Genomic DNA, 24,043 nt, shown 5'->3' on the forward strand with positions numbered 1-24,043 from the left:
TCACCAGGTATACCCAGATACTGGCTACATCAACTATGACCAGCTGGAGGAGAATGCCCGCCTCTTCCACCCGAAGCTGATCATCGCAGGTGAGCAGAAGGCAGGAAGCAGCTGGGTTTCCAAGCAGGGCCTGTGCCTCCTGCAGAGGATGTGAAGCTGTCTCACCTTCTTGCTCACTGCAGGATCCACCTTGGATAGCTGAGCTTGTGTCAATGCATTTATTTTGGTACTCAGTCCATGTTGCCCACCAATACTGCTCAGCAGTGGTTCAGATCTAAAGCTGGTCTCAGCAACACATTTAGAAATGTTAGTCCTTCCTGACTCACGGTGCTGTAGTGTATTAGACGTCATCTCACCCCATGAGCTGAAGAGGCAGGTCAGCGTGCCACCTTCAGCACAGGGTTGCCTCTAGTTTTGACCTCAGGTGAAGGAGAATCTCCAAGCTTCAGATCTGTACATCTAGACCCAAATGTCCTAGACATCCCTGACACTCCCATGTCACCTCTCCTTTCTCAGGCACCAGCTGCTACTCTCGAAACCTGGACTATGCACGTTTACGGAAGATTGCCGATGAGTGCGGGGCATATCTCATGGCAGACATGGCACACATCAGTGGGTTGGTGGCGGCTGGTGTAGTGCCTTCCCCTTTTGAACACTGTCACGTGGTTACCAGCACAACCCATAAGACCCTGAGAGGCTGCCGTGCTGGCATGATATTCTACAGAAAGGGTGAGCTCTCTTCACGCGGGCCAGGGCCTGGGAACACTCTGGTCTGCGATTTCTGGAGACTATCGGGATCTGTTGCCTTGAAGAGCTCCTTAGGAAGGAGTAGTGATGGACTTTGAGGAAGCCCTAAACTACCTCAGTCTTTGTGTCTGCCAGAAAAACAGGAAGCAAGTTAGTTACTGCTGCATGTTATAGTGGTGCTGGGGGCCAAGAGGCCCTGGAATGCAGCGTTATTTTGGTGAACTTGCTGTGGTCCAGCGTGTTTCTCAGAGAAAGATCACAAGGGTTGTGTGCAGAGATGTGCACCTATAATCTCAGAACCTAGGAAGCTGAGGTGGGAGGATCATGAGTTTAAGGCCAGACTGGACTATTAGTAACACCCTGTCTCAAAAAACAAATAGAGAAAAAGAGCTAGAGAGCCTGACTTACAGGTCAGGTGTAGAACTTGTGGGGCTGAAAGCAGCACTTCAGCCACTCATCCATGTACCAGGGCCCTCTGCTTGGCATTAAACCAGCTCTCTTCACAGCCAGGTCAATCTGTTAAGCATTCTAATGACATTTATTTTGAGTTTTCGAGGTAGGCTCTCACTCTAGCCCAGACTGACCTGGAATTCACTCTGTAGTCTCAGGGTGGCCTTGAGCTCACAGTGATCTTCCTACCTCTGCCTCCCAAGTGCTGGGATTAAAGGTGTGTGCCACGACTCCTGGCTTCTAATGGCTTTCTTTACTAGGTGTGCGCAGCGTGGATCCCAAGACTGGCAAAGAGATTCTGTATGACCTGGAGTCACTCATCAACTCTGCCGTGTTCCCTGGCCTACAGGGTGGCCCCCACAACCACGCCATTGCTGGTAACATCATCACGTTCATCTCATCTTGTGGGTGACACTCGGGTTGCAGCTTCAGCCATGAAAGCCACTGTGCAGTCTGAAAGGCATCCCATGGCTCATAATTCCTGTCCTCCAAAACGTGCTGGACATTGACAGTGGGGAAGGGATGTTAGGGACCATCTCTGTCCAGGAGATGGTAACACTGGAGGTAATTAGAAGATAAGGGAGGCTTTTAGGAGTGGTACAAGGGAAGCTGGGCGTGGTGGCGCACACCTTTAATCCCTGCACTCGGGAGGCAGAGGTAGGAGGATCACTGTGAGTTCAAGGCCACCCTGAGACTACATAGTGAATTCCAGGTCAGCCTGGACCAGAGTGAGACCCTACCTCGAAAAACCAACCAAACAAAAAGAGTGACATAAGGGAGGGCAGGAGAGAAGCATCCACTCAATTGGCCTCCCTCGGGCAAAACTACAGCAGGGACGAAATGTAACACAGTAGAGTATAGCAGGAATGAGGAAAAGCAGGCTCAAATCCTCCTGCCCATAGACGTTGCCTATAGGGGTGTAGGCTCCCGCTCCCACATGGGAACCTTGTACCCCAAACCTTGGCCACAGCAGTAACTCCTGGGTCTATATCCACAGTAGCTCCACAGACTCTCTTAAGCTTGTTCCTTGTGCTTGGACACACGGTGTATGGACATCTGTGGCAGTCTGAGTCATCCCATTGTTGTCTTGGGCAACAGTGGTGCTTATTGGCACTGAGTGCTCAGGACAAGGTGGGGTTTCTCAAGTGAAGCACACATGTGCCCACGGAGATTGGAGAAAGCAGCATAGAGTGGGATGGAGGTGCGGGTGTGGGGTAGAGGCCAGGAGGCTTTTGGGTTCTCTATGCTCAGCACTTAGTTCCTGCCACCCAGAAATGCTGAGGCCCAGCTACTGGCAGGTTTTCTAGGTGTTTGCACAAGCAGACAGGAGGCTCCAAATGAGGTGCATGGGTTTGGCATGATCATCTGTCCCTGAAGTAATACAGTTCTTGGGACTGACCCCTGGGGGCTCATTGCACTTGGGTGGTGTAGGGGAAAGCTGGCCTTCCTTCCCATGGGTATGATGGGAATAGTACATGATATAGTGCCAGGCAACAACTTCCTGGGTACCTAAGGATTCATATTCACATGTCAAACATGAAAAAAAAAACAACCTAAAATCCATCTTGCCACTGATGGTTTTCCTGTGGCAGTTGCATTGTACTGGGCTTTCCTGCCTCAGGATAGGCTTCCTCCAAAGCAGTCCTTGAAAGGGGTTTTCCTTCACTGAGGTCTACAGGGATAGCCAGGTAATATAGGGCCAAAGCAGTATAGCTGGGGTGTGGCTCAAAGACAGAGCATATGCTTGACATGAATAAGGCCCTGGATTCATTCCATCCCTAGCACCCCAGCACTACATTAAGCAAAGCATATTGGGGCTGGAGAGATGGCTTAGCGGTTAAGCGCTTGCTTGTGAAGCCTAAGGACCCCAGTTCGAGGCTCAATTCCCCAGGACCCACGTTAGCCAGATGCATAAGGGGGTGCACGCATCTGAAGTTCATTCGTTTGCAGTGGCTGGAGGTCCTGGTGCGCCCATTCTCTCTCTCTCTCTGCCTGTTTCTCTGTCTGTCACTCTCAAATAAATAAATAAAATTAAAAAAAAAAGAAAAGCATATTGTTTGGGAGTGCTGATCCACATCCACTGGATAGCCATGGTGCAAAGCAGGAGGCTTCCTTGGCAACACTCTGAGAAGCCCATATCCATGATCTCAGATGTGTCTTTGCAGCACTTCCCTTATGCTTTAAGTCTGTTAAAAATACCTTTTGATTGCAATGGCTAGAAACCCTGGCACACCCATTCTCTCTCTCTCTCCCTCTTACATAAATAAATAAATGTCAAGAAATAAACCCAGCCTCCAAAACCAAAACGCACCAATAAAAATATCCATGAAGATTTTTCACCACTTTTCAGTGGTTCTTGGCTATTGTGGGATGAGAATGTGCCTACGTTAAATCTGCTTTATTTCATTTTGCACCTGGGTTGGGCTCTATAGGTCCACAGAGAGTCAAGATCACCTAGCTGGAAAACCCACTGGTTTCTAAGACAGTTGACCCTAGCAGTTTTGCAAATTTATAATCTGTGAGCTCCTTCCACCTAGAATCCTTCTAGCACTCTGGAAGCTGATTCTACAAATGGGAAGAAGGAAATTTGCCTTTTAGACTCTTAACAGACTGGGGAGATGCCTCAGTGGTTAAATGTGCTTGCTTGCAAACTCAGCCAACCTATGTTCAGTTCCCCCAGCACCCACATAAAGCCAGATGCACAAAGTAGCACACACATCTGGAGGTCATTTATAGTGTCAAGAGGCCCTGATGTACCTGTTCATATTCTCTCTCTCTCCCCTTGCAAATAAATAAATAAAAATACCTTTTGAGCTGAGCTGGGTGTAGTGTCACACACCTTTCATCCCAGCAATCAGGAGGCTGAGGTAGAATCACTGAGAGTTTGAGGCCAGCTTGGGACCACATAGTGAATTCCATGTTTCCATGTCAGCCTAGGCTAGAGCTAGACCCTAACTGGAAAAACTAAAAGTAAAACTTTTTTTAAAAAAGGTCTTGATAAACAATTTACCTTTTTTGTTTGTGTTTGTTTTTCAAGATAAGGTCTTGCTCTACCCCAGGCTGATCTGAAATTAAAGGCCTAAACCACCATACTTTTTTTTCCTTTAAATATTTTGTTATTTATTTATTTACTTGACAAAGAAAAGGGGGTCAGAGAATGGATGGCTGTGCCAGGGCCTCCAGCCACTGCAAGTGGACTGCAGATGCGTGTGCCCCCTTTTGCACCTGCCTAATGTGGGTCCTGGGGAATATAACCTGAGTCCCTTGGCTTTGCAGGCAAGTGCCTTAAGCCATCCCTCTAGCCCCCCCCCCCCCCTTTTTTTTAAAGGAGGCTTCAGGGTTTACTCCTATGTCTTCAACTCTGATCCTGCCTTTCTGTTGTCTCTCTGTTCAGGTGTTGCTGTGGCCCTGAAGCAGGCCATGACTACAGAATTCAAAGTCTACCAGCTCCAGGTGGTGGCCAACTGCAAGGCTCTGTCCGAGGCCCTCAAAGAGCTGGGCTACAAAATAGTCACAGGTATAAATGCTCATGATGGTGGGCAGATGTGCCCCCCTCCTAGGTGAGTGGGTGGGTGCATAGAAGCCTTGCCCCTTGGTTCATTTTATCAAATGGGTCCTGCAAGACAGGGGCTCTGGGCACTGCCATCACTGACTGCTGTGATGCTCTCAGACACCATGTCCTCCAATGAAGAGCCTGCTTTGTGGCCTTTCCCTCCATTTGTCTCTGCTACCTGTCCCCTCAGGTGGGTCAGACAGGATAGTAATAGTAGCTGCCACTTAGCACCTAGTATGGCAACTATTCATTCTGGAAATAGCAATAGCTTTGGGGGAGGTTGTGAGGCTCACCTGAGAGGGCTCAGACTATGATCTTGGCTGGCTGGTGCAGACATGGCATTCTTCACCGTGGTGATATCTCATGCCTCACCCACACAACAGCTTCTCCCTTCTTGAAAAGGCTTTGGTTGGCTGGTGGGCATTGATTTACTAGAGCCTTGTCTGCTTTAAAATAAACCATGCTGGTCTTTCCAAGGGGTGGCTCTGATGTGAGGTTCTGTCCACCTCCCGGGTGCTGTGAGTTTCCATAAGAGAATGGAGCTTTCTCAGTACACAGTCAGTCATTGGGCGGGGCGCTGAGGTGGCTTATGTATAATCACAGGCCTCAGTGCAGCACAGTGAACCAGGAAGATGGGGTCTGGCATCTGCCAACTCAGGCTTCCTACCTGCTCCCTTCACTGTGTGCTTTTTTCTTTTACTTTTTTTTTTTTTTTTTTTTTTTTGATGCAGGGTCTTACTCTAGCCTAGGATAACCTAGAACTCAATCTGTAGCCCAGGCTGACCTCACATTCTCAGTGATCCACATCTCAGCCTCCAGAGCACTGGGATTACAGGCCTGAAGATCCATATCAGGTTCCCTTTTTCTCTCTCTCCTTTTTAACCTAAATATTTATTTTTTGAAAGAGAGACTACAGGTGTGCCAGGACCACTTGCTGCTGCAAACAAACTTTAAGACACGCGTGCTATTTTGTGCATTTGGCTTTATGTGGATACTGGGGAGCTGAACCCAGGCCATCAGGCTTTCCAAGCAAGCACCTCTAACCACTGAGCAATCTCTCCAGCCTTCCCTTGATTCTTTATAGAGATTACAGGCACTGCATTGTGTAGAGGAGCTCATACCAATTGTTGGTAGCAGGGACTGGGCAAGCAACTCCTTTCCCCGAGTCTTGGGCACACCCTTCTTTTGTGTTGTACTTCTTCAGCCTTCACATCTTAAAGTAATGAAGCCTGAGAAATCCCAGTGTCCCAGTGTGGAGATGACCTTCAGGGCCCCTAAGGTCATTTTTTCAAACTCAGATGTGCTCATGAATTCCCATTTAAGTCACAGCTTCTGACTTGGGTTTGGTGTGGGAGCTACAGTTGTAGCCAGATGGCACTGGTCTGTGAATTGCCCATGGAGTTGTAAGGACGTAGGTCTTGTACCTTTCTGCCATAGGCCCTGTGGGGTAGCCTTGCTGTCAAGAATGTCTTAGTCTCCTTGGCCTTTTTGCATCCAGACCTGCCCTCCTCCTGGTGCTATGCTGGGTATATTACTGAGTCTCATGATAGTCTTGTGCCTTACTGCTCATTTTTTACACATGGGCATCTGAATCCAGTGTTTACTGACTGATGGAAGCCACATAGCAAATCTGTGAGCCTTGGTTGTGGGGCTCCAAAGCTAAACTGGGGGTTTAGTTAACCTGCACCTTTGAAACCATCCCATGGCTATAATCTTTGAAAGCCATACCATAGTTTAATAAAGTTTGAAGTAGAAAAACTGAGGACGAGGGTGTGAAGAACACTTGGGACTTTGTGCTAGATCCAGAAAGCTCTGTTTTATCCCTATTTTCATCTGTGTTAGCTAGCTGTCATTAACAAGGACCTACGATCATTATCTTTAAAACAGAAGAGACTTTGGTTCACAGTTTTGGAGTTTCCATTCCACAGCTGAGTAGCCCGATTAGTCCCATTACTTTTGGACCCATGTCAAAGAGAGTACATCATGGAGGAAGCATATGATGGAACACAGCCATTCACCTGGTGGAAGAGGAAGGGACTGTGTCCCAAAAGTACCCCTGGTGACCTACCTAGTAGGGCTATCTTGTTATTTTATTTATTTATTTGAGAGAGAGAAGGAGTGCACCAGAGCCTGCAGTCTCTGCAAATGAATGCCAGATACATGAACCACCTTGTGCATCTGGCTTAACATGGGTCTCGGGGAATTGAATCTGGGTCCTTTGGCTTTGTAGGCAAGTGCCTTAACCACTAAGAAATCTCTCCAGCCCTGTTTATTTTTAGGGAGAACTATAGAGAATTGGTGTGCCAGGGCCTTAGCCACTGCAATCAAACTCCAGATGCTTGTGTCCCCTAGTGGGCATGTGCGACCTTGTGCTTGCCTCACTTTTGCGCAACTGGCTAATGTGGGATCTGGAGAGTCAAACATGGGTCCATAGGCTTCACAGGCAAGCGCCTTAACTGCTAAGCCATCTCTCCAGCCCTATTTTTGTTTTCGAGACAGGGTTTTACTATGTAGCCCAGATTAGCCTCAAACTCATGATTTTGCCTTCCCAAGTGCTGGGATTACAGGCATGTGCCACCAAGCCCAGTGTCAGGCCTGTCTCTTACAGGTTCTAGTGCTGTGTCGTACAGTAAGAACTTAATCTTTACCACCTTCAGAGACAATCTACACTGTAGAATGATCTTGATCATTGACAATACAGGTTACAATTCTTAATCCAGAGTCGGAAAGTTTAAGGACTGACAAGATACCGATCAGCCCTGAAGTCTAGTATATTTGAAAATACAAAAATATTCCAAAATCTGAAATGTTGCTTCTGATCTGAAGCTTTTAAGTTAGGGATCTGTACTGCTAGCCTTATGAGGTTTGGGATAAAGTGACTGGTAAGACTAGCGCAGTGATTCTGGTGACTATGTGCTCACTACGTTACTGTTTGCAGGGAGCCTTCAAAATTGGCTTCAGAGAGGCTGGGTATGTGACTCAGGTAGAGCGATCATCTAGTTGTGCATAGGCTCTGGGTTTTCAGATGGAGGCACTTGGGAAAGTCCCAAATCCATTTGTCACAGAACCTAAGAAGACACTAAGCCAGATATACCTCAGTCTGTGCAAGCACCTTGTACGTCCTGGTGTGGACAAGGGCGGACTGTGCTACAGGATCTGTTTTACCCAGCAGCCTTGTTTTCTTTTAATCAGGAGCACCATTTCTAAGAGTTGTCCTTTTTCTTTTTCTTTTTTTTTAAATTTTTTTGTTCATTTTTATTTATTTATTTGAGAGCAACAGACAGAGAGAGAAAGAGGCAGGTAGAAAGAGAGAGAATGGGCGCCAGGGCCTCCAGCCACTGCAAACGAACTCCAGATGCATGCGCCCTCTTGTGCATCTGGCTAATGTGGGTCCTGGAGAACCAAGCCTTGAACCAGGGTCCTTAGGCTTCACAGGCAAGCACCTAACTGCTAAGCCATCTCTCCAGCCCGAGTTGTCCTTTTTCTAATTCCTAAGTCTGGGGCATCTTTGCTTGCATGGGTGATTCTCATTCTGGGCCCCATAGTTGGGTCCTCTGTTTCCTTGGACTCTGCCTCCTCTACCGCTGAGTATGTGCTCAGTGAGTGTGGCCATTTCCCAAGTTCTGCCCACATCTCTCTGGAATTCAGGTTCCTTGTAGTCAACCATGTACAGATTCCTTTGTGTCCAATTCTGCTCCCAGGTGGTTCTGACAACCATTTGATCCTAGTGGATCTCCGTTCCATGGGCACAGATGGTGGAAGGGCTGAGAAGGTGCTAGAAGCCTGTTCCATTGCCTGTAACAAGAATACCTGCCCAGGTGAGACTTCTCCATGGTTTTTCCTTCTATACCCCACCCATTTCTTCCAGCCAATATTGTAGCTGATAATATTTTTTAGTTCAAGGGAAAAATAGACTACAGGAGGGGTCCCCATCCATTCCTCCAGACCTGGCCTTAAGCCAGTGTGGAGCAAAAAGGAAAAGCTAATGTGAATGGCTCAACTGTTGGTGAGAGGCAGGGCCTCTTGCAAACAAGACAGCATTTCTCACATCTGAGAGCCAGCTAGATATGTTAACTACCTGTAGGACTCAGGGCCACACTATAGAAGACTGCTTTGCACAGGTTAATCAGTGGTCCATACTCATCCAACCTCATCCTCCGACTGTTTCTAGTGGGTTTTTTGTTTGTTTGTTTTGTTTTTTTTGAGGTAGGGTCTCACTCTAGGCCAGGCTGTCCTGGGATTCACTATGTACTCTCAATTTGGCCTTGAACTCGCAACAACCCTCATACCTCTGCCTTCCAAGTGCTGGGATTAAAGGCATGAGCCACCATGCCCAGCTGTGTTTTAATATTTTTTAAATTATATATCTATATGAATGAGCCAGACAGAGACTGTGTGCACTAGAGTCTTCAGCCACTGCAGACGAATACCAGACACACGCGCCACCTTCTGCATCTGGCTTAACATGGGTCCTGAGGAATCAAACCTGGGTCCTTTGGCTTTGGAGGCAACTGCCTTAACCACTAAGCCATATCTCCAGTCCTGTTTCTAGTTTTTATTTATTTGTTTATTTATTTATTTTTATTTGAGAGCGACAGCGAAAGAGACAGAGAGAATGGGTGCTCCAGGGCTCTCTAGCCACTGCAAATGAACTCCAGATGCATGCCCCACCCTGTGCATCTGGCTTACATGGGTCCTGGGGAATTGAGCCTTGAACCGGGGTCCTTAGGCTTCACAGGCAAGTGCTTAGCCGCTAAGTCCTCTCTTCAGCCTCTGCTTCTAGCTTTTAAGTCGATTAATTGCCTTCTTGTTAGATCAAGCTGGAATCCCTTGCCTAAGTGTCCCCATAGGATCTCACTCTAACTGGAATTCACTATGTAGTCTCACGGTGGCCTGGAACTCATGGTGCTGCTCCTACCTCTGCCTGGGATTAAAGGTGTGTACCACCACGCCCAGCAAAGAGAGAGAATGGGCATGCTGGGGCTTCCTGCTGTTAAAAACAAACTCCAGACACATGTACTTTATGCATCTGGCTTTATGTGGGGAATTGAATCCAGGCCATCAGGCTTTGCAAGCAAGTGCCTTTAACTGTTGAGCCATCTCTCCAACCCTCCAAATGTCCCTATTTAAATGCAGTGGCCACAGTAGTGTGTTGGGGCGTGGCTTAGGGCCCTTTTGTCTTGCAGGTGACAGAAGTGCACTGCGGCCCAGTGGACTGCGTCTAGGGACCCCAGCACTGACATCCCGAGGACTTTTGGAAGAAGACTTCCGAAAAGTAGCACACTTTATTCACAGAGGTAAGGATGACGTTTGGGCGTCAGCACAATTACTGTGTGTGTGAAGTTTCTTAAGACCTGGCCACTGGAGGGCATTTCGGTGTAGAAGGTGAGGGCTGGGGATAGGACAGCAAAATCACTCTAGTAAGATATTTTGTCTGAAAGGGTTGTCAATGTGTGCTGCCTAGGATACACCTGAGAATCTCCTAAGGGGAGAGTGCTCATACCTATGAAGCTTGGTCATTCCCTGCTGTGGGAACATTATGGAAAATGTCTAGTGAGGGGAACCTCATACACTGTTTTGTATCCAGGAATAGAGCTGACTCTGCAGATTCAGAGTGACATGGGCCCAAAGGCCACACTGAAAGAGTTCAAGGAGAAACTGGTGGGAAATGAGAAGTACCAGAGTGCCATGCAGGCTCTCCGGGAGGAAGTGGAGAGCTTTGCTTCCAGCTTCTCACTGCCTGGACTGCCCAACTTCTGAAGGTGCCAGCCCACTCCCACACCTGCCAGCTAACGGGACTGCCCAGAGGACAACCTGCTCAAGGACACTGTGGCTTTTACCCAGAAGGGACCCCACTGAGCTGCTCTCTGTCCTTGTGAGGACATTTCTTTTAGGCTTTTCTCATGTTTTCACAAAGCAAAAAGTCCCATTGTTAGTATATACGTCTGAGACAGGCTACAAGGAATTTAAATTTGAAATTCATTTCTCAAAAACCGTATGTAATTCTGGCAGGGTGTGGTGCACACGCCTTTAGTTTCAGCACTTGGGAGGTTAAGGTAACAGGATAACTGAGTTTGAAGCAAACCTGTGACTTCATACTGAATTCCAGGTCAGCCTGGGCTATATAGCAAGACCCTATCCTACCTTGGGGGTGGGGAGAACTATGTAATTCTGGAAAAAATAAGTACTTGGCCTTAATCATACAGATAGAAGCAAGCAGTACGTGGCAAAGCTATTAGAAAGATTCCAGGATTCTTCTCTTTCTCAAAGCTCACTGAGCCCTGTAGCATGTAATGAAGGTTCAGGTTCACAGCTTGCAAATGCTGCTGCCGCTTTCTCTTCTGCTGTGCAGGGCATGCCAGAGCAACGCTGAATTACAGCTGTTAAAATGGCTGGGAGTGGGGTGGGGCTGGGAAGATGGCTTGGTGGTTCAGGTACTCGTCTGTGAAGCCTAAGGACCCAAGTTTGATTCCCCAGTACCCACATAAGCCAGATACACAAGGTGGTGCATGTGTCTGGAGTTCGTTTGCAGTGATTAGAGGCCCTGATGTACCCATTCTTTTTCTCTCTCAAATAAATAAATAAATAAATGTAATATTCAATTAAAAAAAAACATTGCTGGGGAGACGGCTCAATTGGTAAAGTGCTTGAAATACTAAGACCCAAATTCGGTATACTCAGTACCCACAAAAAAAAGCTAAATGTGGAGCTGAAGAGATGGCTTAGCAGTTAAGGCGCATGCCTGTGAAGCCTAAGGACCCAAGTTTGAATCTCCAGGTCCCATGTAAGTCCCATGGTGGCACTTGCATGTAGAGTTCATTTGCAGTGGCTAGAGGTCCTGGCATGCCCATTCTCTCTCACTCACTCCATCTCTAATAAATAAAAACTAAAAAAAAAAAAAGTTGGCAAAAATAAACCTTACAAAAACCCAAAAAACAGCTGAATGTGGTGGCACATGGCTGTAATCCCAGTGCTGGGTAGGCAGAGACCTGGGATTTGCTGGCCAGCTAGTCTGAATCAGTGAGCTCTTGGTTCATGGACAGGGCCTGTCTCAAAAAAATAAGACAGAGAGTGACTGAGGAATGCCTGACATTAATGCCTGGCCCTCCTTACGCAGTGTGGACAAACAAACATGTTCACATAAACACACACAGTAAAAATGGCACAGGACAATTTGGAGTCATCTGCTCAGAGCTTCACACTAGACAAGTGTGTAATGGGATGTTACAGAAGGGCTAGGCATAGGTGTATCGCCTGAAGATGAAACATGTACTTAGCATGCTGAAGGCCTGAGTTCATCCCTAATGCATGTATGCACATACACACACAATTTCATAAAAATGATCTGCTCCACTTCCCACCCAGAGACATGCCCTTTTTTCCTGGTTTAACAATCAGCAAGGGCCAGGGACCTCCTGGGTCACCTGCGCAGAATAACTAGCTCCCTCCTATAATCAGGATTCCAGATGTCACCTTCCCAAAGAATCTTTTATTTTTCATAGTGGAAGTGCAAACTATAGGTGATTTTTTAAATATGCACATTTTTGTACCACAGAATGTTTCTACAAGAATTATAGCCTTAAAAAATACAACCAGTTTTTATATTTTAAAAATATCTGAACTCAAATTAATTTCTTAAAAAAAGTACAGTCTTCATACTATTTCTTTAGCATTTACTCTGGTTAAACTTGTGCAGTGACACTTGTGGGACAGTCACGTCAGCTGTGCTCTGGCTCCAGCACTGTGGCTGCAGTTCACAGGGTTGGGAACAGTCAGAGATGTGGTAGGGCTGGAGAGACAGCTCAGCCGTTAGGAGATGCTTGCTTGCAGAGACATGGTAGGAACATGCAGTAACAAAATAGCTTTTTAGAAAATGATAAAAGTTCATTATAGCCTGTGCTTCTCACTACAACCTCAGACAATTATCTCCCTCAGTCCAACCTGCTGCTTCCAACTCTCCTGTACTAAACAGCTTGGCCAAGGTTTCTTGGTGTCCAGCCCATTGTCAGCACTTCTCCATGCTGTGACCGTCTTCAGGGGTCATGGTGACATGATAGAGTTTCTACATCTTTGCTTCTAGGGCTGCTCTGCTACCTAAGCAGGTTTACATACAAGATCCTGATTCCTGCTTGGCTAAAGGCAACTGCACATCTCCAGGGCTTCTGTGCATAGCCGCCCCGGAAGCTGAGCCAGTTGCTTAATACACTGTGTAGGGTGCTCACTCCCCACCCCACCTGCTACTGCTACCTCCTTCCCAAAGCTTTAACCAAATGAAAACTTAGTGGGCTCAGGGAAACTGTGTCTACCTTATTAGGAATGGCTTTGCCAAGAGAAATCTGATGCACTCATTTTCACATCTAAGACAGTATATATAAATATGTGAGTGGTTCCAATTTGATCACAATATTGGGGTAAAGCCAGAAAGCTGGCTAATTTGTTTTAAAGTGTAAGCCAGGCACTTTCTTGTGAGCTTTCTAGGGAAACAGAAGGTGAAGGAGCCTGGGAAGGCTGGCAGGTCTGCCTCTCTCCAAAGGCCTGGCATACCTGCTGACCCATCTCACTCTTCCTGCCATCAGCCGAGCTACCAGACATGTATAAAATACAACAGCAGCACAGGACACTGGGCCAGCATGAAGCATTTCAGGCTGGAGAGTGGCATGTACTGGCAGATGGGTGGTCAGTATATGCAAGATGTCCAGGGAGCACAGGGTTATATGCTCTCCCTCCAGACCATGCAGCCTGGCACTTTGTTGGGGGCTTGTGGGTGGGGAGGGAGGAAGAAATCTCCTGGCCTGCCTAGGATTGTTTATAGGACTTCTTATGAATACTGCAACTGATCTGAAGTAAGAGTTAAGAGCCGAGTTGGGAATGACAGGTCTGCTACTGCAGTCCATTTCCAAATCTGGAAATGACTACAGGCTATTGTAGGAAATTATGGAAGAATCACATTTTTTTTTAATCCAAAGTGTCTACTGAAGGAAGTAAGGTAGGATACAGCAACTCAGGCCGGTGAGTGTGTCCTAGCCCCCATGCTATCAGAAACCATGAACTGACCTCTGCAGTAGAGCTTCTGAATGCTCACTAGGGTACAGCTGTTAGCTTGATCAGATGGTTCTTAAAATGAGGAGGGAAATGATGCCTTGATGGTCAAGTTGAAACGAGCTTCAATTTTAATGTCTTAGTGCTAGAGCCCTCAAAGAGAGGAGGGAAGTAATGAAGGGCTCTGATATCACCTCCTTTTTAGGTCTTATTAAATTTATTAAAACTTACTAGCCAGATAGGGACGTAACTCATTCAGTAGAGTGCTTGTCTAGTATGCATAGAGCTCTAGGTTTGTTCTCTAACACTTACTAAACCTGCTATTGTACATGCCTGTATATATTCCCAGCGCTCAGGAAGGTGGAGGCAGAATAATCAGGACAAGGTCATCCTCAGCTATGTAGTGAATTCAAGGCTAGCTTGGGCTACACGAGACTGTCTTACAAAAAACAAAATTATTAGCCTGTTACTGCAGAAATACCTCAAATGGAAACTCTTGTGTGGGTGCATGACTCAACTATCAAGGTATATAAATGTGAGACTTGTAGGTTCCAGTCTTCAATCCCAGCACCATTCATTGTGATCCCTCTGAGGAAACATGTTTTTTTTTTTTTTTTTTTTTCATGAAGTAATCCTTTGAAATCACCACATGGAACTTTTTAAACCAAAATCTTAAATCTCGAAATCAGCACTGGTGGCATGTGATCTCAGCACTTTATGAAGTGGGAGTATCAGAAGTTGAAGGGCATCCTTGACATAGCAAGTTTGAGACCAGCCTGGGCTGTGTCTTTTTAAGAAGAATTTTTTAAGAGTTCAACCACTCTCAGGCCATCTTTACTTCACTGCTTTGAAGGGAAGGAACCACTTGCCATTTTCGTGGCTGCTACACAGGACTCTCCTGTTTGCTCCCCACTAGTCTTGCCTTTGAGCCACCCTTGTGGCTGACTGCCAAGGAAATACCCCAGATGGACCTCCACCTTAGATGACTGAAGTGCAGGGCTTCAGCATCTCAAAGGCCAAGCATGGTTGCCATTCAGCATCTGTTTGAAGCTCGGCTCCTGTCTTAGCACTTTTCCAGGGGTACAGTGTTAGCCTAGAGTTGCCATGCTAATGTGACCACTTTTCCAGCCTGTCTAGACCTTCAAGATAAAATGCCACTTATCCTTAGAGGCCTGAAGATAGAGCATTTTGCCAACCAGTCAGAAGGCAGAGCAGCATCTAAAACAGGAGGAGCCATTGGTAGATAAGGGGCTCATGAGAAGTGGATGGCTCAGCCAGAAGCTCCCAAGGTATCTATTACATGTCTGCTATGATATGTAACAGTGACAAAGAAACGGATGATATGTAGGCAGTGTCATCTGCCACAGCATCAGAAGCAAAATCATACCTTCTGACAAGAAATAGGGCCCATGACCAACCGGACACAAGATTGGAGCAAAGGTGACCATAGGGGTGACATGCTCCAAACCATCTTTGGTCACACGGCTTCCATGGGGGGGGGGGGGTCTCTGCTTTTCTCAGAGATCTCAGTGGTGTGTCCAGCTAACAAGGAGACTAGGCCTCAGCAGCAGGACCCATGAACAGTGTACACAGTGCCTAACAAATGTACACATGAGGCTGACTCAAGTCCAGTTTACCACAATGCTTTGGAACAAATTAAAAAAGTAGTAGTAATTCCCAGTTTCCCCACTAGGGGAAGAAAAAAGTAAAACAGCTTAAAAAGAAAAAAGATCTAACCTTTTCAAGCTTGCAAGAAGCCCTCCATTCATAAATCAGTGGTAGCTGCATTAGAAGCCCTAGGTAAGCCATTTTGATAGCCACCAGTGAGTCAGGTGTGGAACCAGAAAGGTGCCTCCTTGCCAGGCTCAAACCCTTTCCTTGAAGGGCTGAGGACTGACGTGAGTCCCACAATGGCAGCTCTCTCTGAATGTAAGCTCTCACCAGACAGGCTAACCAGCCATTGCCAAGCCAAGACCTCAGGACAGGTAGTAAAATGGCTGCAGAAGTGTCACTGGAGTGTGACCTGCAAAGTCCCAGCATGTCTGCAGACATCCCCAGGGAAGTCAGTACTTGTTTTAGCCAGGAAGAGCCTTGGGCAGCCCCAGGATAACTGCAGGCAGCCTGTCTTGCACAGTGGTGATGGCCATGTGGCCTGTTCCATCTGTAGATCCTAGGACAGTCCCCATACTGGCTGTGGTCATTTGGCACCTACTTCACACTCACGCCTAGTGACAATTGAGGAATAACCTCCAGGGACTTACAAGCATTTCTGGGTGGATATGAGGATGGGTTCACGTGCTCTAGAGCCCAGGAGTCTACCACTCCATCTGGCCAGAACACTCTCCATCTCCTTGTTCAGGGGCCTCACCTGGGACTATGGGCTCCAGGAGGCCAAAGGCCACAGTGGAAGGTCAGAATGAGGCAATGGCTATTGTGGGCTGTTTCCCACCACATCATCACAGTTATCAGGCTGGTTCACAGGCATATTTTGTCATTCCAATGTCTGATGGTGCTGGATGTGTCCAGTGCATCTTCCCATCCAGGCTTTGGCCACTCTTTTCCAGCCTGAGGGGTTACAGCCTTTTCTTCCTGCCCAAACTGCCAGTCTTCAGGTGTCACTCTTTCCCAGGGCCTACTTCTGCCCAGCCCACCTCACAAACTACCCAGAGCCACATGAGAACCATGGCTGCCACCAGTTTCCTTCCCACTTAACTACATCAGAAGGCTCAACAATGCAACTCAGGCAACCATTTAGTCATGCCGACCCTTCCCCTCTTGTACCAAGTCACAGTCTTGGTCACAGTGTCAGGGACGAACCTCAGATTTTGTACAGAAAGCTGGGGACATAGTCAAACCTGAGCAGGGGATGGGTGGTCCCAGGTGACTCCTGTATATAGCGCAGCTTCAGCAGCTCGGCCAGGTACTGTACCACCTTGATGTCCTCATTCACCAGGCCCAGGTTCAGCTTCAAGAAGTTTGCCTGGCGACTGGCCACCACTTCCTGGGTCTCCTCATTGTGGGCAGGCAGGTGCAAGTGGTGACAGAAGGTGTAAAGAAAGGCCTTGGAGCAGAGCTGGGTGAGCATGCTCTGGACATGCAGGTAGTAGGTGCTGCCCCGCTTGATCTGAGTTCGATGGTCAGCGAGGCGAGGCACCAGCGTGCCTCTGTATAGTGGGCAGCGTAGGGTCTTGCTGTCCAGGTCCAGGATGCTTATATAGCGGCTGTAACGGCTCAGGGCATGGAGGGTATTCACACTGGCAGGGGAGGCCACTCTGAAAAAGGGCAAGGTCAGGAGGAGAGGTAGGGGTCAGGAAAATGGAGGCAGACTCTCAGGACATGGGGCTCACATGCCCAAAGTAACACCCATCTAGCTAGCACATGCTAGCATCTTCTGGAAGACCAACTATGACCAGGATCTTCAAAGGGCTCCTTCACTACCCTTATACTGAGTTCAAAACCTTTGGCTTGGCCTCCAAAGCCCTGATGAGTCTTGATTCCTGCTGACCTCTGAGGCCTCATGCCAAAGTGGATGCACCATGGAGAGAGCCAAGCTTCAAAACCACCTGCCCGTTTGCTCTTACGAGAATGTCTTTCTCATTCTTGAACTTGGACTCCCATCAAGTTAAACTATATTCTGATCTGCTCCTTGGCTTCTAGCCTGTGTACTTAAGGACTCAAGCTCTTTTACCCTTTCTAAGCCTCATGTATGATGTGGAGATAATAGTTGTATTTCTACTGAAGTCACTATAGTGACAAATTGAGTCTTCATAGGACAGTGCCTGGCCTTTAGTGGGTGTTGTTATCTTTACTATTTTGGTCCCAGAATCGACCAGTGTGGTACCTACTATTTACTTATCTTCCCCTATGGACTGAAACGTCTTTATTCTAGAGCCCCAGCACTGTCTGGCTTGGTATCATGTCCCCATTGCTTCCAGGGGACAGAGTAGGAAGGAGGCAAAGTGCCCAGCCTTCCCAGGCTATTCCTTAAAAGCCTTCCTTTAGGGTAGGGCGGGGGTTGGCTCAATGTTAAGAGTATTTGCCTACCTGGGCATGGTGGCACACGCCTTTAATCCCAGCACTCAGGAGGCAGAGGAAGGAGGATGTTGTGAGTTCAAGGCCACCCTGAGACTACATAGTGAATTCCATCCAGGTCAGCCTGAACCAGAGTGAGACCCTAACTCAAAAATTTAAAAAAAAAAAAAAAGTATTTGCCTAGCATGTCCAAGGTCCTGGGTTCAATCCACAGAACTGCAAGTAAATAAAAAATGTAAAGCAGTTTTCTTAGAGGAACAGTCATTATCCTAGAGGTCTGACAAATATGACTGGTCAACAAGATTTTCAAATAACCCACTTCTGACATTTAAGATTTAATTCAGACATAGATGGGGTGTATGTTAAAAGAACTGATGGTGGGGATAGGGTCATTTCACAGTATCTCTTCCTTCCTGGATGTTACTGTGTATTTAACAGTCATTCACTGAACATCTATTCCATACCAGGCATTGGCCTGGGAGCTGAGGCTGAGATGAAGAGTGACCTAGAGTCTTGTCCTGCACAAGCTCCATCTGACTGGGAGACTTTTACCTCCTTTAGCAAGGTGAAGGAGTATGTGGCCTCAGTATCCACTAGAGATCCAGGGGCTTCATGGAGAATCTAACCTTGGAAGGAGGATAAGATCTAGAGACTAGAAGGCCTAGAGACCATGGCAAAGTCATGTTAGAACTGGAAAAGGAAGACTCCCACAGGCCCTGGTCCTGTTCCATGAACCATAAGGAGCAGTGGTCAGGATAGCACACCCCACAGGCAGGGGAAATTGGGGCCTGCTGGCAGGAAACAACTCATAAAGTCCACAAGGACAGTTAAGAGGTTTCAAAAGAGCCTTCTCACCCTGTGCCAGTGGTTTCAAACTCTTGATCTACCTCAGCCTCCAGAGTGCTGAAATTACAGGTGTGTACCACCACACCTAACTTCCTCTTCACTTTAGTGTTTTTGTTTGTTTGTTTCCAAGGTAGGAATTCACTATGTAGTCTCAGGGTGGCTTCGAACTCATGGTGGTCATCCTACATCTGCCTCTCTGGGATTAAAGGCGTATGACACCACGCCCAGCTCCCAGTTGTCTTTTCTAAGGGCCCCTTCCTAAAGTCACGCTAGCCAGGACCAGTTGACCCTGCCTGCCTCCCTCATAGTCCACTAGGGTGTCAGAGAATCACTCACTCACAGGCCATGGTCAGATGCTGGGACATCTGTTATCATGAGGCAGACATGCTAATTCTATCTGTAACGAAGGATACAGCCCCAGAGAGGTCAAGCTTGGCATGATGACAGAATGGAGGCTGAAGTCACCACAGCTGATTTACCCTATAATTCTGGCACTGAGCAGTGGATGGCACTTAGTTGCTCTCATAAATATTCAGCAAATGACCATTCAGTGACCCAATCTTCCTATTTGCTTAGAATGCAAGAGTAACCTGCCCAGATATCCACTGAGAATGTTCCACAGGGCAGGGCAGGACCAAACTTCCCCAAGTAGAAACAGGTGGCAGGGAAATGAAATAGCCTTCAGAGGGAGGGGAAGGAACTGTTGTGGTTCTTCGTTGAGTTGGGCTTTCAGAGCAAACACAACAGCAGAGGAAAAGCCATTGTAGCCTTCTTGCAACTCCCAGAGGTGGTCAGACATTTACACAGTGTGAATCTAAGAAAAAAGTCGTCAGGCTGGAGAGATGGCTTAGTGGGTAAGGTTCTTGCCTGCAAAGTCAAAGGACCCAGGTTCAATTCCCCAGGACCCACGTAGAGCTAGATGCACAAGGTGGCGCATGTGTTTTGAATTCATTTGCTCAGCTAGAGGCCCTGGCATGCCCATTCATTCTTTCTCCCTGACCTTTTTTTTGTTCTCTCTCTCTCTCTCTCTCTCTCAAATAATTCTTTTAATTTTTTATTTGTTTATTGGAGATAGAGAGAAGGGTAGAGAGAAAAAGAGACTGGGCATGGCAGGGCCTCTAGCCACTGCAGACGAACTCCAGACACATGTGCCACCATATGCATCTGGCTTACGTGGGACCTGGAGAATTGAACTTGGGTCCTTAGGCTTCACAGGCATATGCTTTAAATTGTATCTCTGGCCCTGATTATTTAAAAAAAAAAAAAAATCAGTCATTCCTAAACCTCACTGTGCATTAAGATTCCAGATCTTGGGCTGGAGAGATGGCCCAGTGGTTAAATGTACTTGCCTGCAAAGTGTGCTGGTCCGGGTTTGGTCCCCCAATACCCATTGAAGCCAGATGCACAAAGTGGCACATACATCTTGATTTCGTTTGCACTGCCAAGATGCACTTGTGCATGTGTGTTTGCTCTTTCTCAAGTAATTTTTTTTAAAAAGGGCAAGAAAGCAAATTTTCTGTTGCATCTTTCCACCCTAGACTCCTTTCAAAACAAGAGATTTGGGCTGGAGAAATGGCTTAGTGGTTAAGGCGCTTGCCTGCAAAGCCAAAGGACCAAGGTTCAATTACCCAGGACTCACGTAAGCCAGATGCACAAGATGACACAAGTCTGGAGTTTGTTTGCAGTGGCTGGAGACCCTGGTGGACCTATTCTCTCTCATAAATAAATAAATAAATAAAAACTAAAAAAAAATTAAATAAGCTGGGTGTGGTGGCACACACCTTTTATTCCAGCACTTGGGAGACAGAGGTAGGAGGATCGCCATGAGTTCAAGGCCACTCTGAGACTACATAGTGAATTCCAGGTCAGCATGGCCTACAGCAAGATCCTACCTCGAAAAACCAAAATAAATAAATAAATAAGAGATTCAAGACTGGAGGGATGACTTAAAAGGTTAAGGCACATGTCTGCAAAGGGAGGGAGAGAGATTCCTGGGCTGGAGAGATGGCTCAGCAGTTAAGGGCACTTCCTTGCAAAAGCTGACAGCCTGAGTTCAGTTTCCCAGGATCCACATAAAGCTCGATGCACAAAGGGGTGCATGCATCTGGCATTTGTTTGCAATGGCAAGAGACCCTGGCGTGTCATCCCCTCTCTTTCTGCTTGCAAATAAATAAATAAAAATAATTAAAAAAAAATACAGATTTACCCAAGACCAACTGAATCAGGATCTCTAGGCTTGGAATCCATGACTTAAAGAAATTCTCCCAAGAACTAGGGACATAGTTCAGCTAACACTCAGTGGTGCATCTGTTTAGCACATGCGAAGACCCAGGTTCAATTCTCAGCACCACAAAAAATAAAAATGAAGACATTCTCCCAAACAGTTCAGACACAAAAGTAGAGGTAAATCAGGGTCAGCAATCACTTAGGAATCATGAACTCCTTACCCCACAACAGACAAGACAACCACAAGAAGCCAGAGGAGAGTGATATGCCAAAAGTAACAATGAGTTGGTGTCAGGCCTTAACTAGAAACCAGCCTTCCCTGTCTGGTATCCATAAGATCAACCTGTCTCATTCCAAACTGTGGCCCTTCCCCACCACCTGGAACCAGTTACCTCTGTAGGCCAATAAGCTTCCACTTCTGGAAATCCATAATTTGCAAAGGGGAGGAAATCCAATGCTTCACAGGCTTGGCATAGTGGCCATAGTTGGGTACAAAAATGGACAGTGCTGACACAAGCTTCCTGACTATGGTCTCATCTTCACCAAGGACCACAAGTGTCCTCCCACTAAGCAGGGAATAGATGGCTGGGTGCGCAAAGGGGTACTGACGGATGAATTTTAAGGCATTCTGGCCAGCCCTCTTTTTGTGTCTCTCGGAGGACAGGCCACCAGGATGAGCAGAGGAGGGGATTCTGTCCGAACTGGTGGAAGCCAAGCTGCTCACGTAGCTGGTTGTGTCCGAGTAGTTGTCCAGGCTGGTCTTACTAACATCCCGGCTAGCCAGCAGATGGCTTGGGTCCAGCTCATAAGATGGGAACATGTCACTACTTTTGTCTCTGGAAGGACTGGCATTTTCCACTGTAAAGTCCACATGGAACACCTGGTCTTTCTGCCTGTAGGGCTGTGGGGGGATGCTCACCACACCATCCTCGTCAGAGAGAATGTGGACTGAAGTGGGGAGTGGCACCAGCTGACCTTCACTTTCCTTCCCAATACAGCAGGAGTCTACTTGGGATAGGGTGTTTTCCAAGCTACCCTCCTGAGCCTCATCCAGCTCTGGGGCACTAACGCTTGCCTCGAAGTGGATGGCCTCCTCATTATCTGCATAGGTTTCTTCCTCATTAATGGCACTTGGGTAGCTGGCCTTAAAGTCATCAGGGATGAGGGCCTCGGAAGGGCAGGTGCTTAGAACTTCAATACTATCCTCACTGATTGTCCTGTGGCTGACTGCTTTGCTACGGACCACTTGGGGGCTCAGTGGCACTGTGAGGCTGGCCTGGCTGTCAGACTTAGACAAAACAGAGGTGAATTTCTCCATGCCCAGAACCTCAATGCTTTCCCCACTGCTGATACTCCCTTTCATATCCATATCTAGGTAGTCCAGGTTTTCCTGGAGGTCAAAACTGTTTGACTCTGGTGCTTCCACTTCCTTGTTGTACTCATCTCCAAGTTCCTGTTCCATCTTTATCAACACAGACTCCACACTAGACTTGTAAGAACCAACACTAATTAACACTTTAGGAATGGGGCATTCTTCCACAGACCTGGAAGGTGGCCGGTCCTGACCGGGCTGAGAGGACACACTCTCTTGTCTGTCTGCCATCTTGTCACTGACCTCCACAAAGTCTTCAAAAAGGAAATTAGTTACACGCTGTTGTTTTAGAAGTGCTCTGTCAATCTGACTGGTCAGGAGGTAGCACAGGTCTCCTCTGAACATGTGTTCAATGTGGCTAAGCTGGGCAAGAGTCTGGGTGAAATATTCAGTGTCACAGAGCTCTTCCAAGGTCTTCAACTTCTTGTCAAAACACTTGGTGGACTTTGCTTTGATGAGTTTGGGGGTATAAGTTGGTCTACAGGTGTAAAGATCTACATCAGCCAACTCATCAGGGTTAGAGGTAGTGGATGCCTGGTCAGCCTGCTCATGGTTATGTTCCATCTCACCGGGACACAAATCAGACGCCTTCATCTTCTGACGAGGGTAGGAGCGGATCTGCTTCAGCAAGTCTTGATGCTCAATGATGGACTTCTCCACGCTAGCCAGTTCATTGGCTTTCTCAATTGCCTGAGATGAATAAAAGCCTTTGTCGTTGGCTTTCTTCTGGATCTCGGTTTCTGTGTGCAGCACTGTCCTAGTGTAATCCAAGTCTTTGAGCTTTTTTTCAAGCTCCCCAGCAAATGCCTTCCTGTTGCCTGTTTTCAAACACTCAGACGCTTTAGAAAACTCAGCTGAAAGCTCCTGAAATTGCTGCATGATTTTATGTTGATCTGAAGAAATATAAGCCATGCAAAAGGGCCTCACAAAGCCACGGGCCTCCAGGTCGTACAGGGTAAGGTGGTGGACATAAGCAAAAGCCCCTTCCTTGGAGTCTCCCAGTACTACTTTGGAGTCCTCCACGAAGTTCAGCTTGGGGTAGGCCGAACCAGGAGGATGACCCACAAAGGAAGCCTGGTAATCCACAGACATGATCCGCAAGGAGAAGTAATTGAGATCAAAAGTGCCAAAAACTTTAGTGTCATTGGGGATGGTCAGCAAGGGTTGGGGTCCCACCTGTTCAGAGAACTCGGAGATAAGGATGAAGTCCCTTGAGAACTTGGCCCCGGAGAGTTTGGACCACGGGTTGGCTCCCTGGCTGGTAAAGGGGAAGAGGGGCACAGAGTATTCCTCCGGCAAGGCCGGCTCATTGTAAGGCTCTTCCTCGTACTCGTCCTCTTTGGTGAAGGCCACCACATCAGGGGCGCTGATCATATTTCCTGAAATACGGAGAGAACATTGAGAGGAAGTAGATGATGATGCGGGGTTAACCGGCGCGGGGAGGTCAGGCCTTGGGATGAGGAAGCGCAGATCCTGCGGCCGCCCGGCGGACCCTCAGTGGTTCATGAGCTCCAAAGCTGCAGGCTCAGATGACCGAGGAAGCTGGTCGCTGTCCTCGTCCCCCGGCGAGGAAGGCAGGGCATCCGCACCGAGACGGCCGCACTTCCCTAAACCCACCGCCACGGCGACGGCTTCGGCGACAGCCCCCGTCCCGATCAGGTTCCCGACGCAGGCTACCGGCCGCCGCAGGACCAGCCAAACGTTGCCGCCCCCACGACCCAAGGACAGAAACGGCCGCAGCTCCGGGGACGCCACAGCTACCCCTGGGCTACCGCGGC

General features: G+C 47.6%; 2 protein-coding genes across 2 annotated transcripts in view; one reads left to right on the top strand and one right to left on the bottom strand.

The window, feature by feature from the left end:
• Window positions 1-11,276, top strand: part of Shmt1 (serine hydroxymethyltransferase 1) — a 30,353-nt gene extending 19,077 nt beyond the window's left edge. Inside the window, exons 6-12 of the mRNA XM_004669031.2 lie at window positions 8-89; window positions 517-729; window positions 1,458-1,574; window positions 4,592-4,714; window positions 8,452-8,568; window positions 9,937-10,047; window positions 10,338-11,276. Of these exons, the coding sequence (XP_004669088.2) occupies window positions 8-89; window positions 517-729; window positions 1,458-1,574; window positions 4,592-4,714; window positions 8,452-8,568; window positions 9,937-10,047; window positions 10,338-10,510 (936 nt within the window). The 3' untranslated portion in view covers window positions 10,511-11,276. The remainder of the gene's footprint in view (window positions 1-7; window positions 90-516; window positions 730-1,457; window positions 1,575-4,591; window positions 4,715-8,451; window positions 8,569-9,936; window positions 10,048-10,337) is intronic.
• A 943-nt stretch (window positions 11,277-12,219) lies between these two features.
• On the bottom strand, window positions 12,220-23,879 carry Smcr8 (SMCR8-C9orf72 complex subunit). The gene is made up of 2 exons (XM_004669033.3): window positions 21,286-23,879; window positions 12,220-17,061 (listed from the first exon to the last, which is right to left on the bottom strand). Exons 1-2 carry the CDS (start codon window positions 23,637-23,639, stop codon window positions 16,608-16,610), a joined length of 2,808 nt encoding a protein of 935 aa, XP_004669090.2. The 5' UTR covers window positions 23,640-23,879; the 3' UTR covers window positions 12,220-16,607.
• Window positions 23,880-24,043: the final 164 nt, after the last annotated feature.

The sequence above is a fragment of the Jaculus jaculus genome, chromosome 12, assembly GCF_020740685.1.
Source record: "Jaculus jaculus isolate mJacJac1 chromosome 12, mJacJac1.mat.Y.cur, whole genome shotgun sequence".
Taxonomy (NCBI): domain Eukaryota; kingdom Metazoa; phylum Chordata; class Mammalia; order Rodentia; family Dipodidae; genus Jaculus; species Jaculus jaculus.

Bases quoted from the DNA above. Each gene is read 5' to 3' on its own strand.
- Smcr8 (XM_004669033.3), bottom strand. From the start codon at position 23,639: ATGATCAGCGCCCCTGATGTGGTGGCCTTCACCAAAGAGGACGAGTAC. The intron at 17,062-21,285 runs GTAACTGGTTCC...GCCCTTTTTCAG, and splicing joins AAGCTTATTGGCCTACAGAG to AGTGGCCTCCCCTGCCAGTG.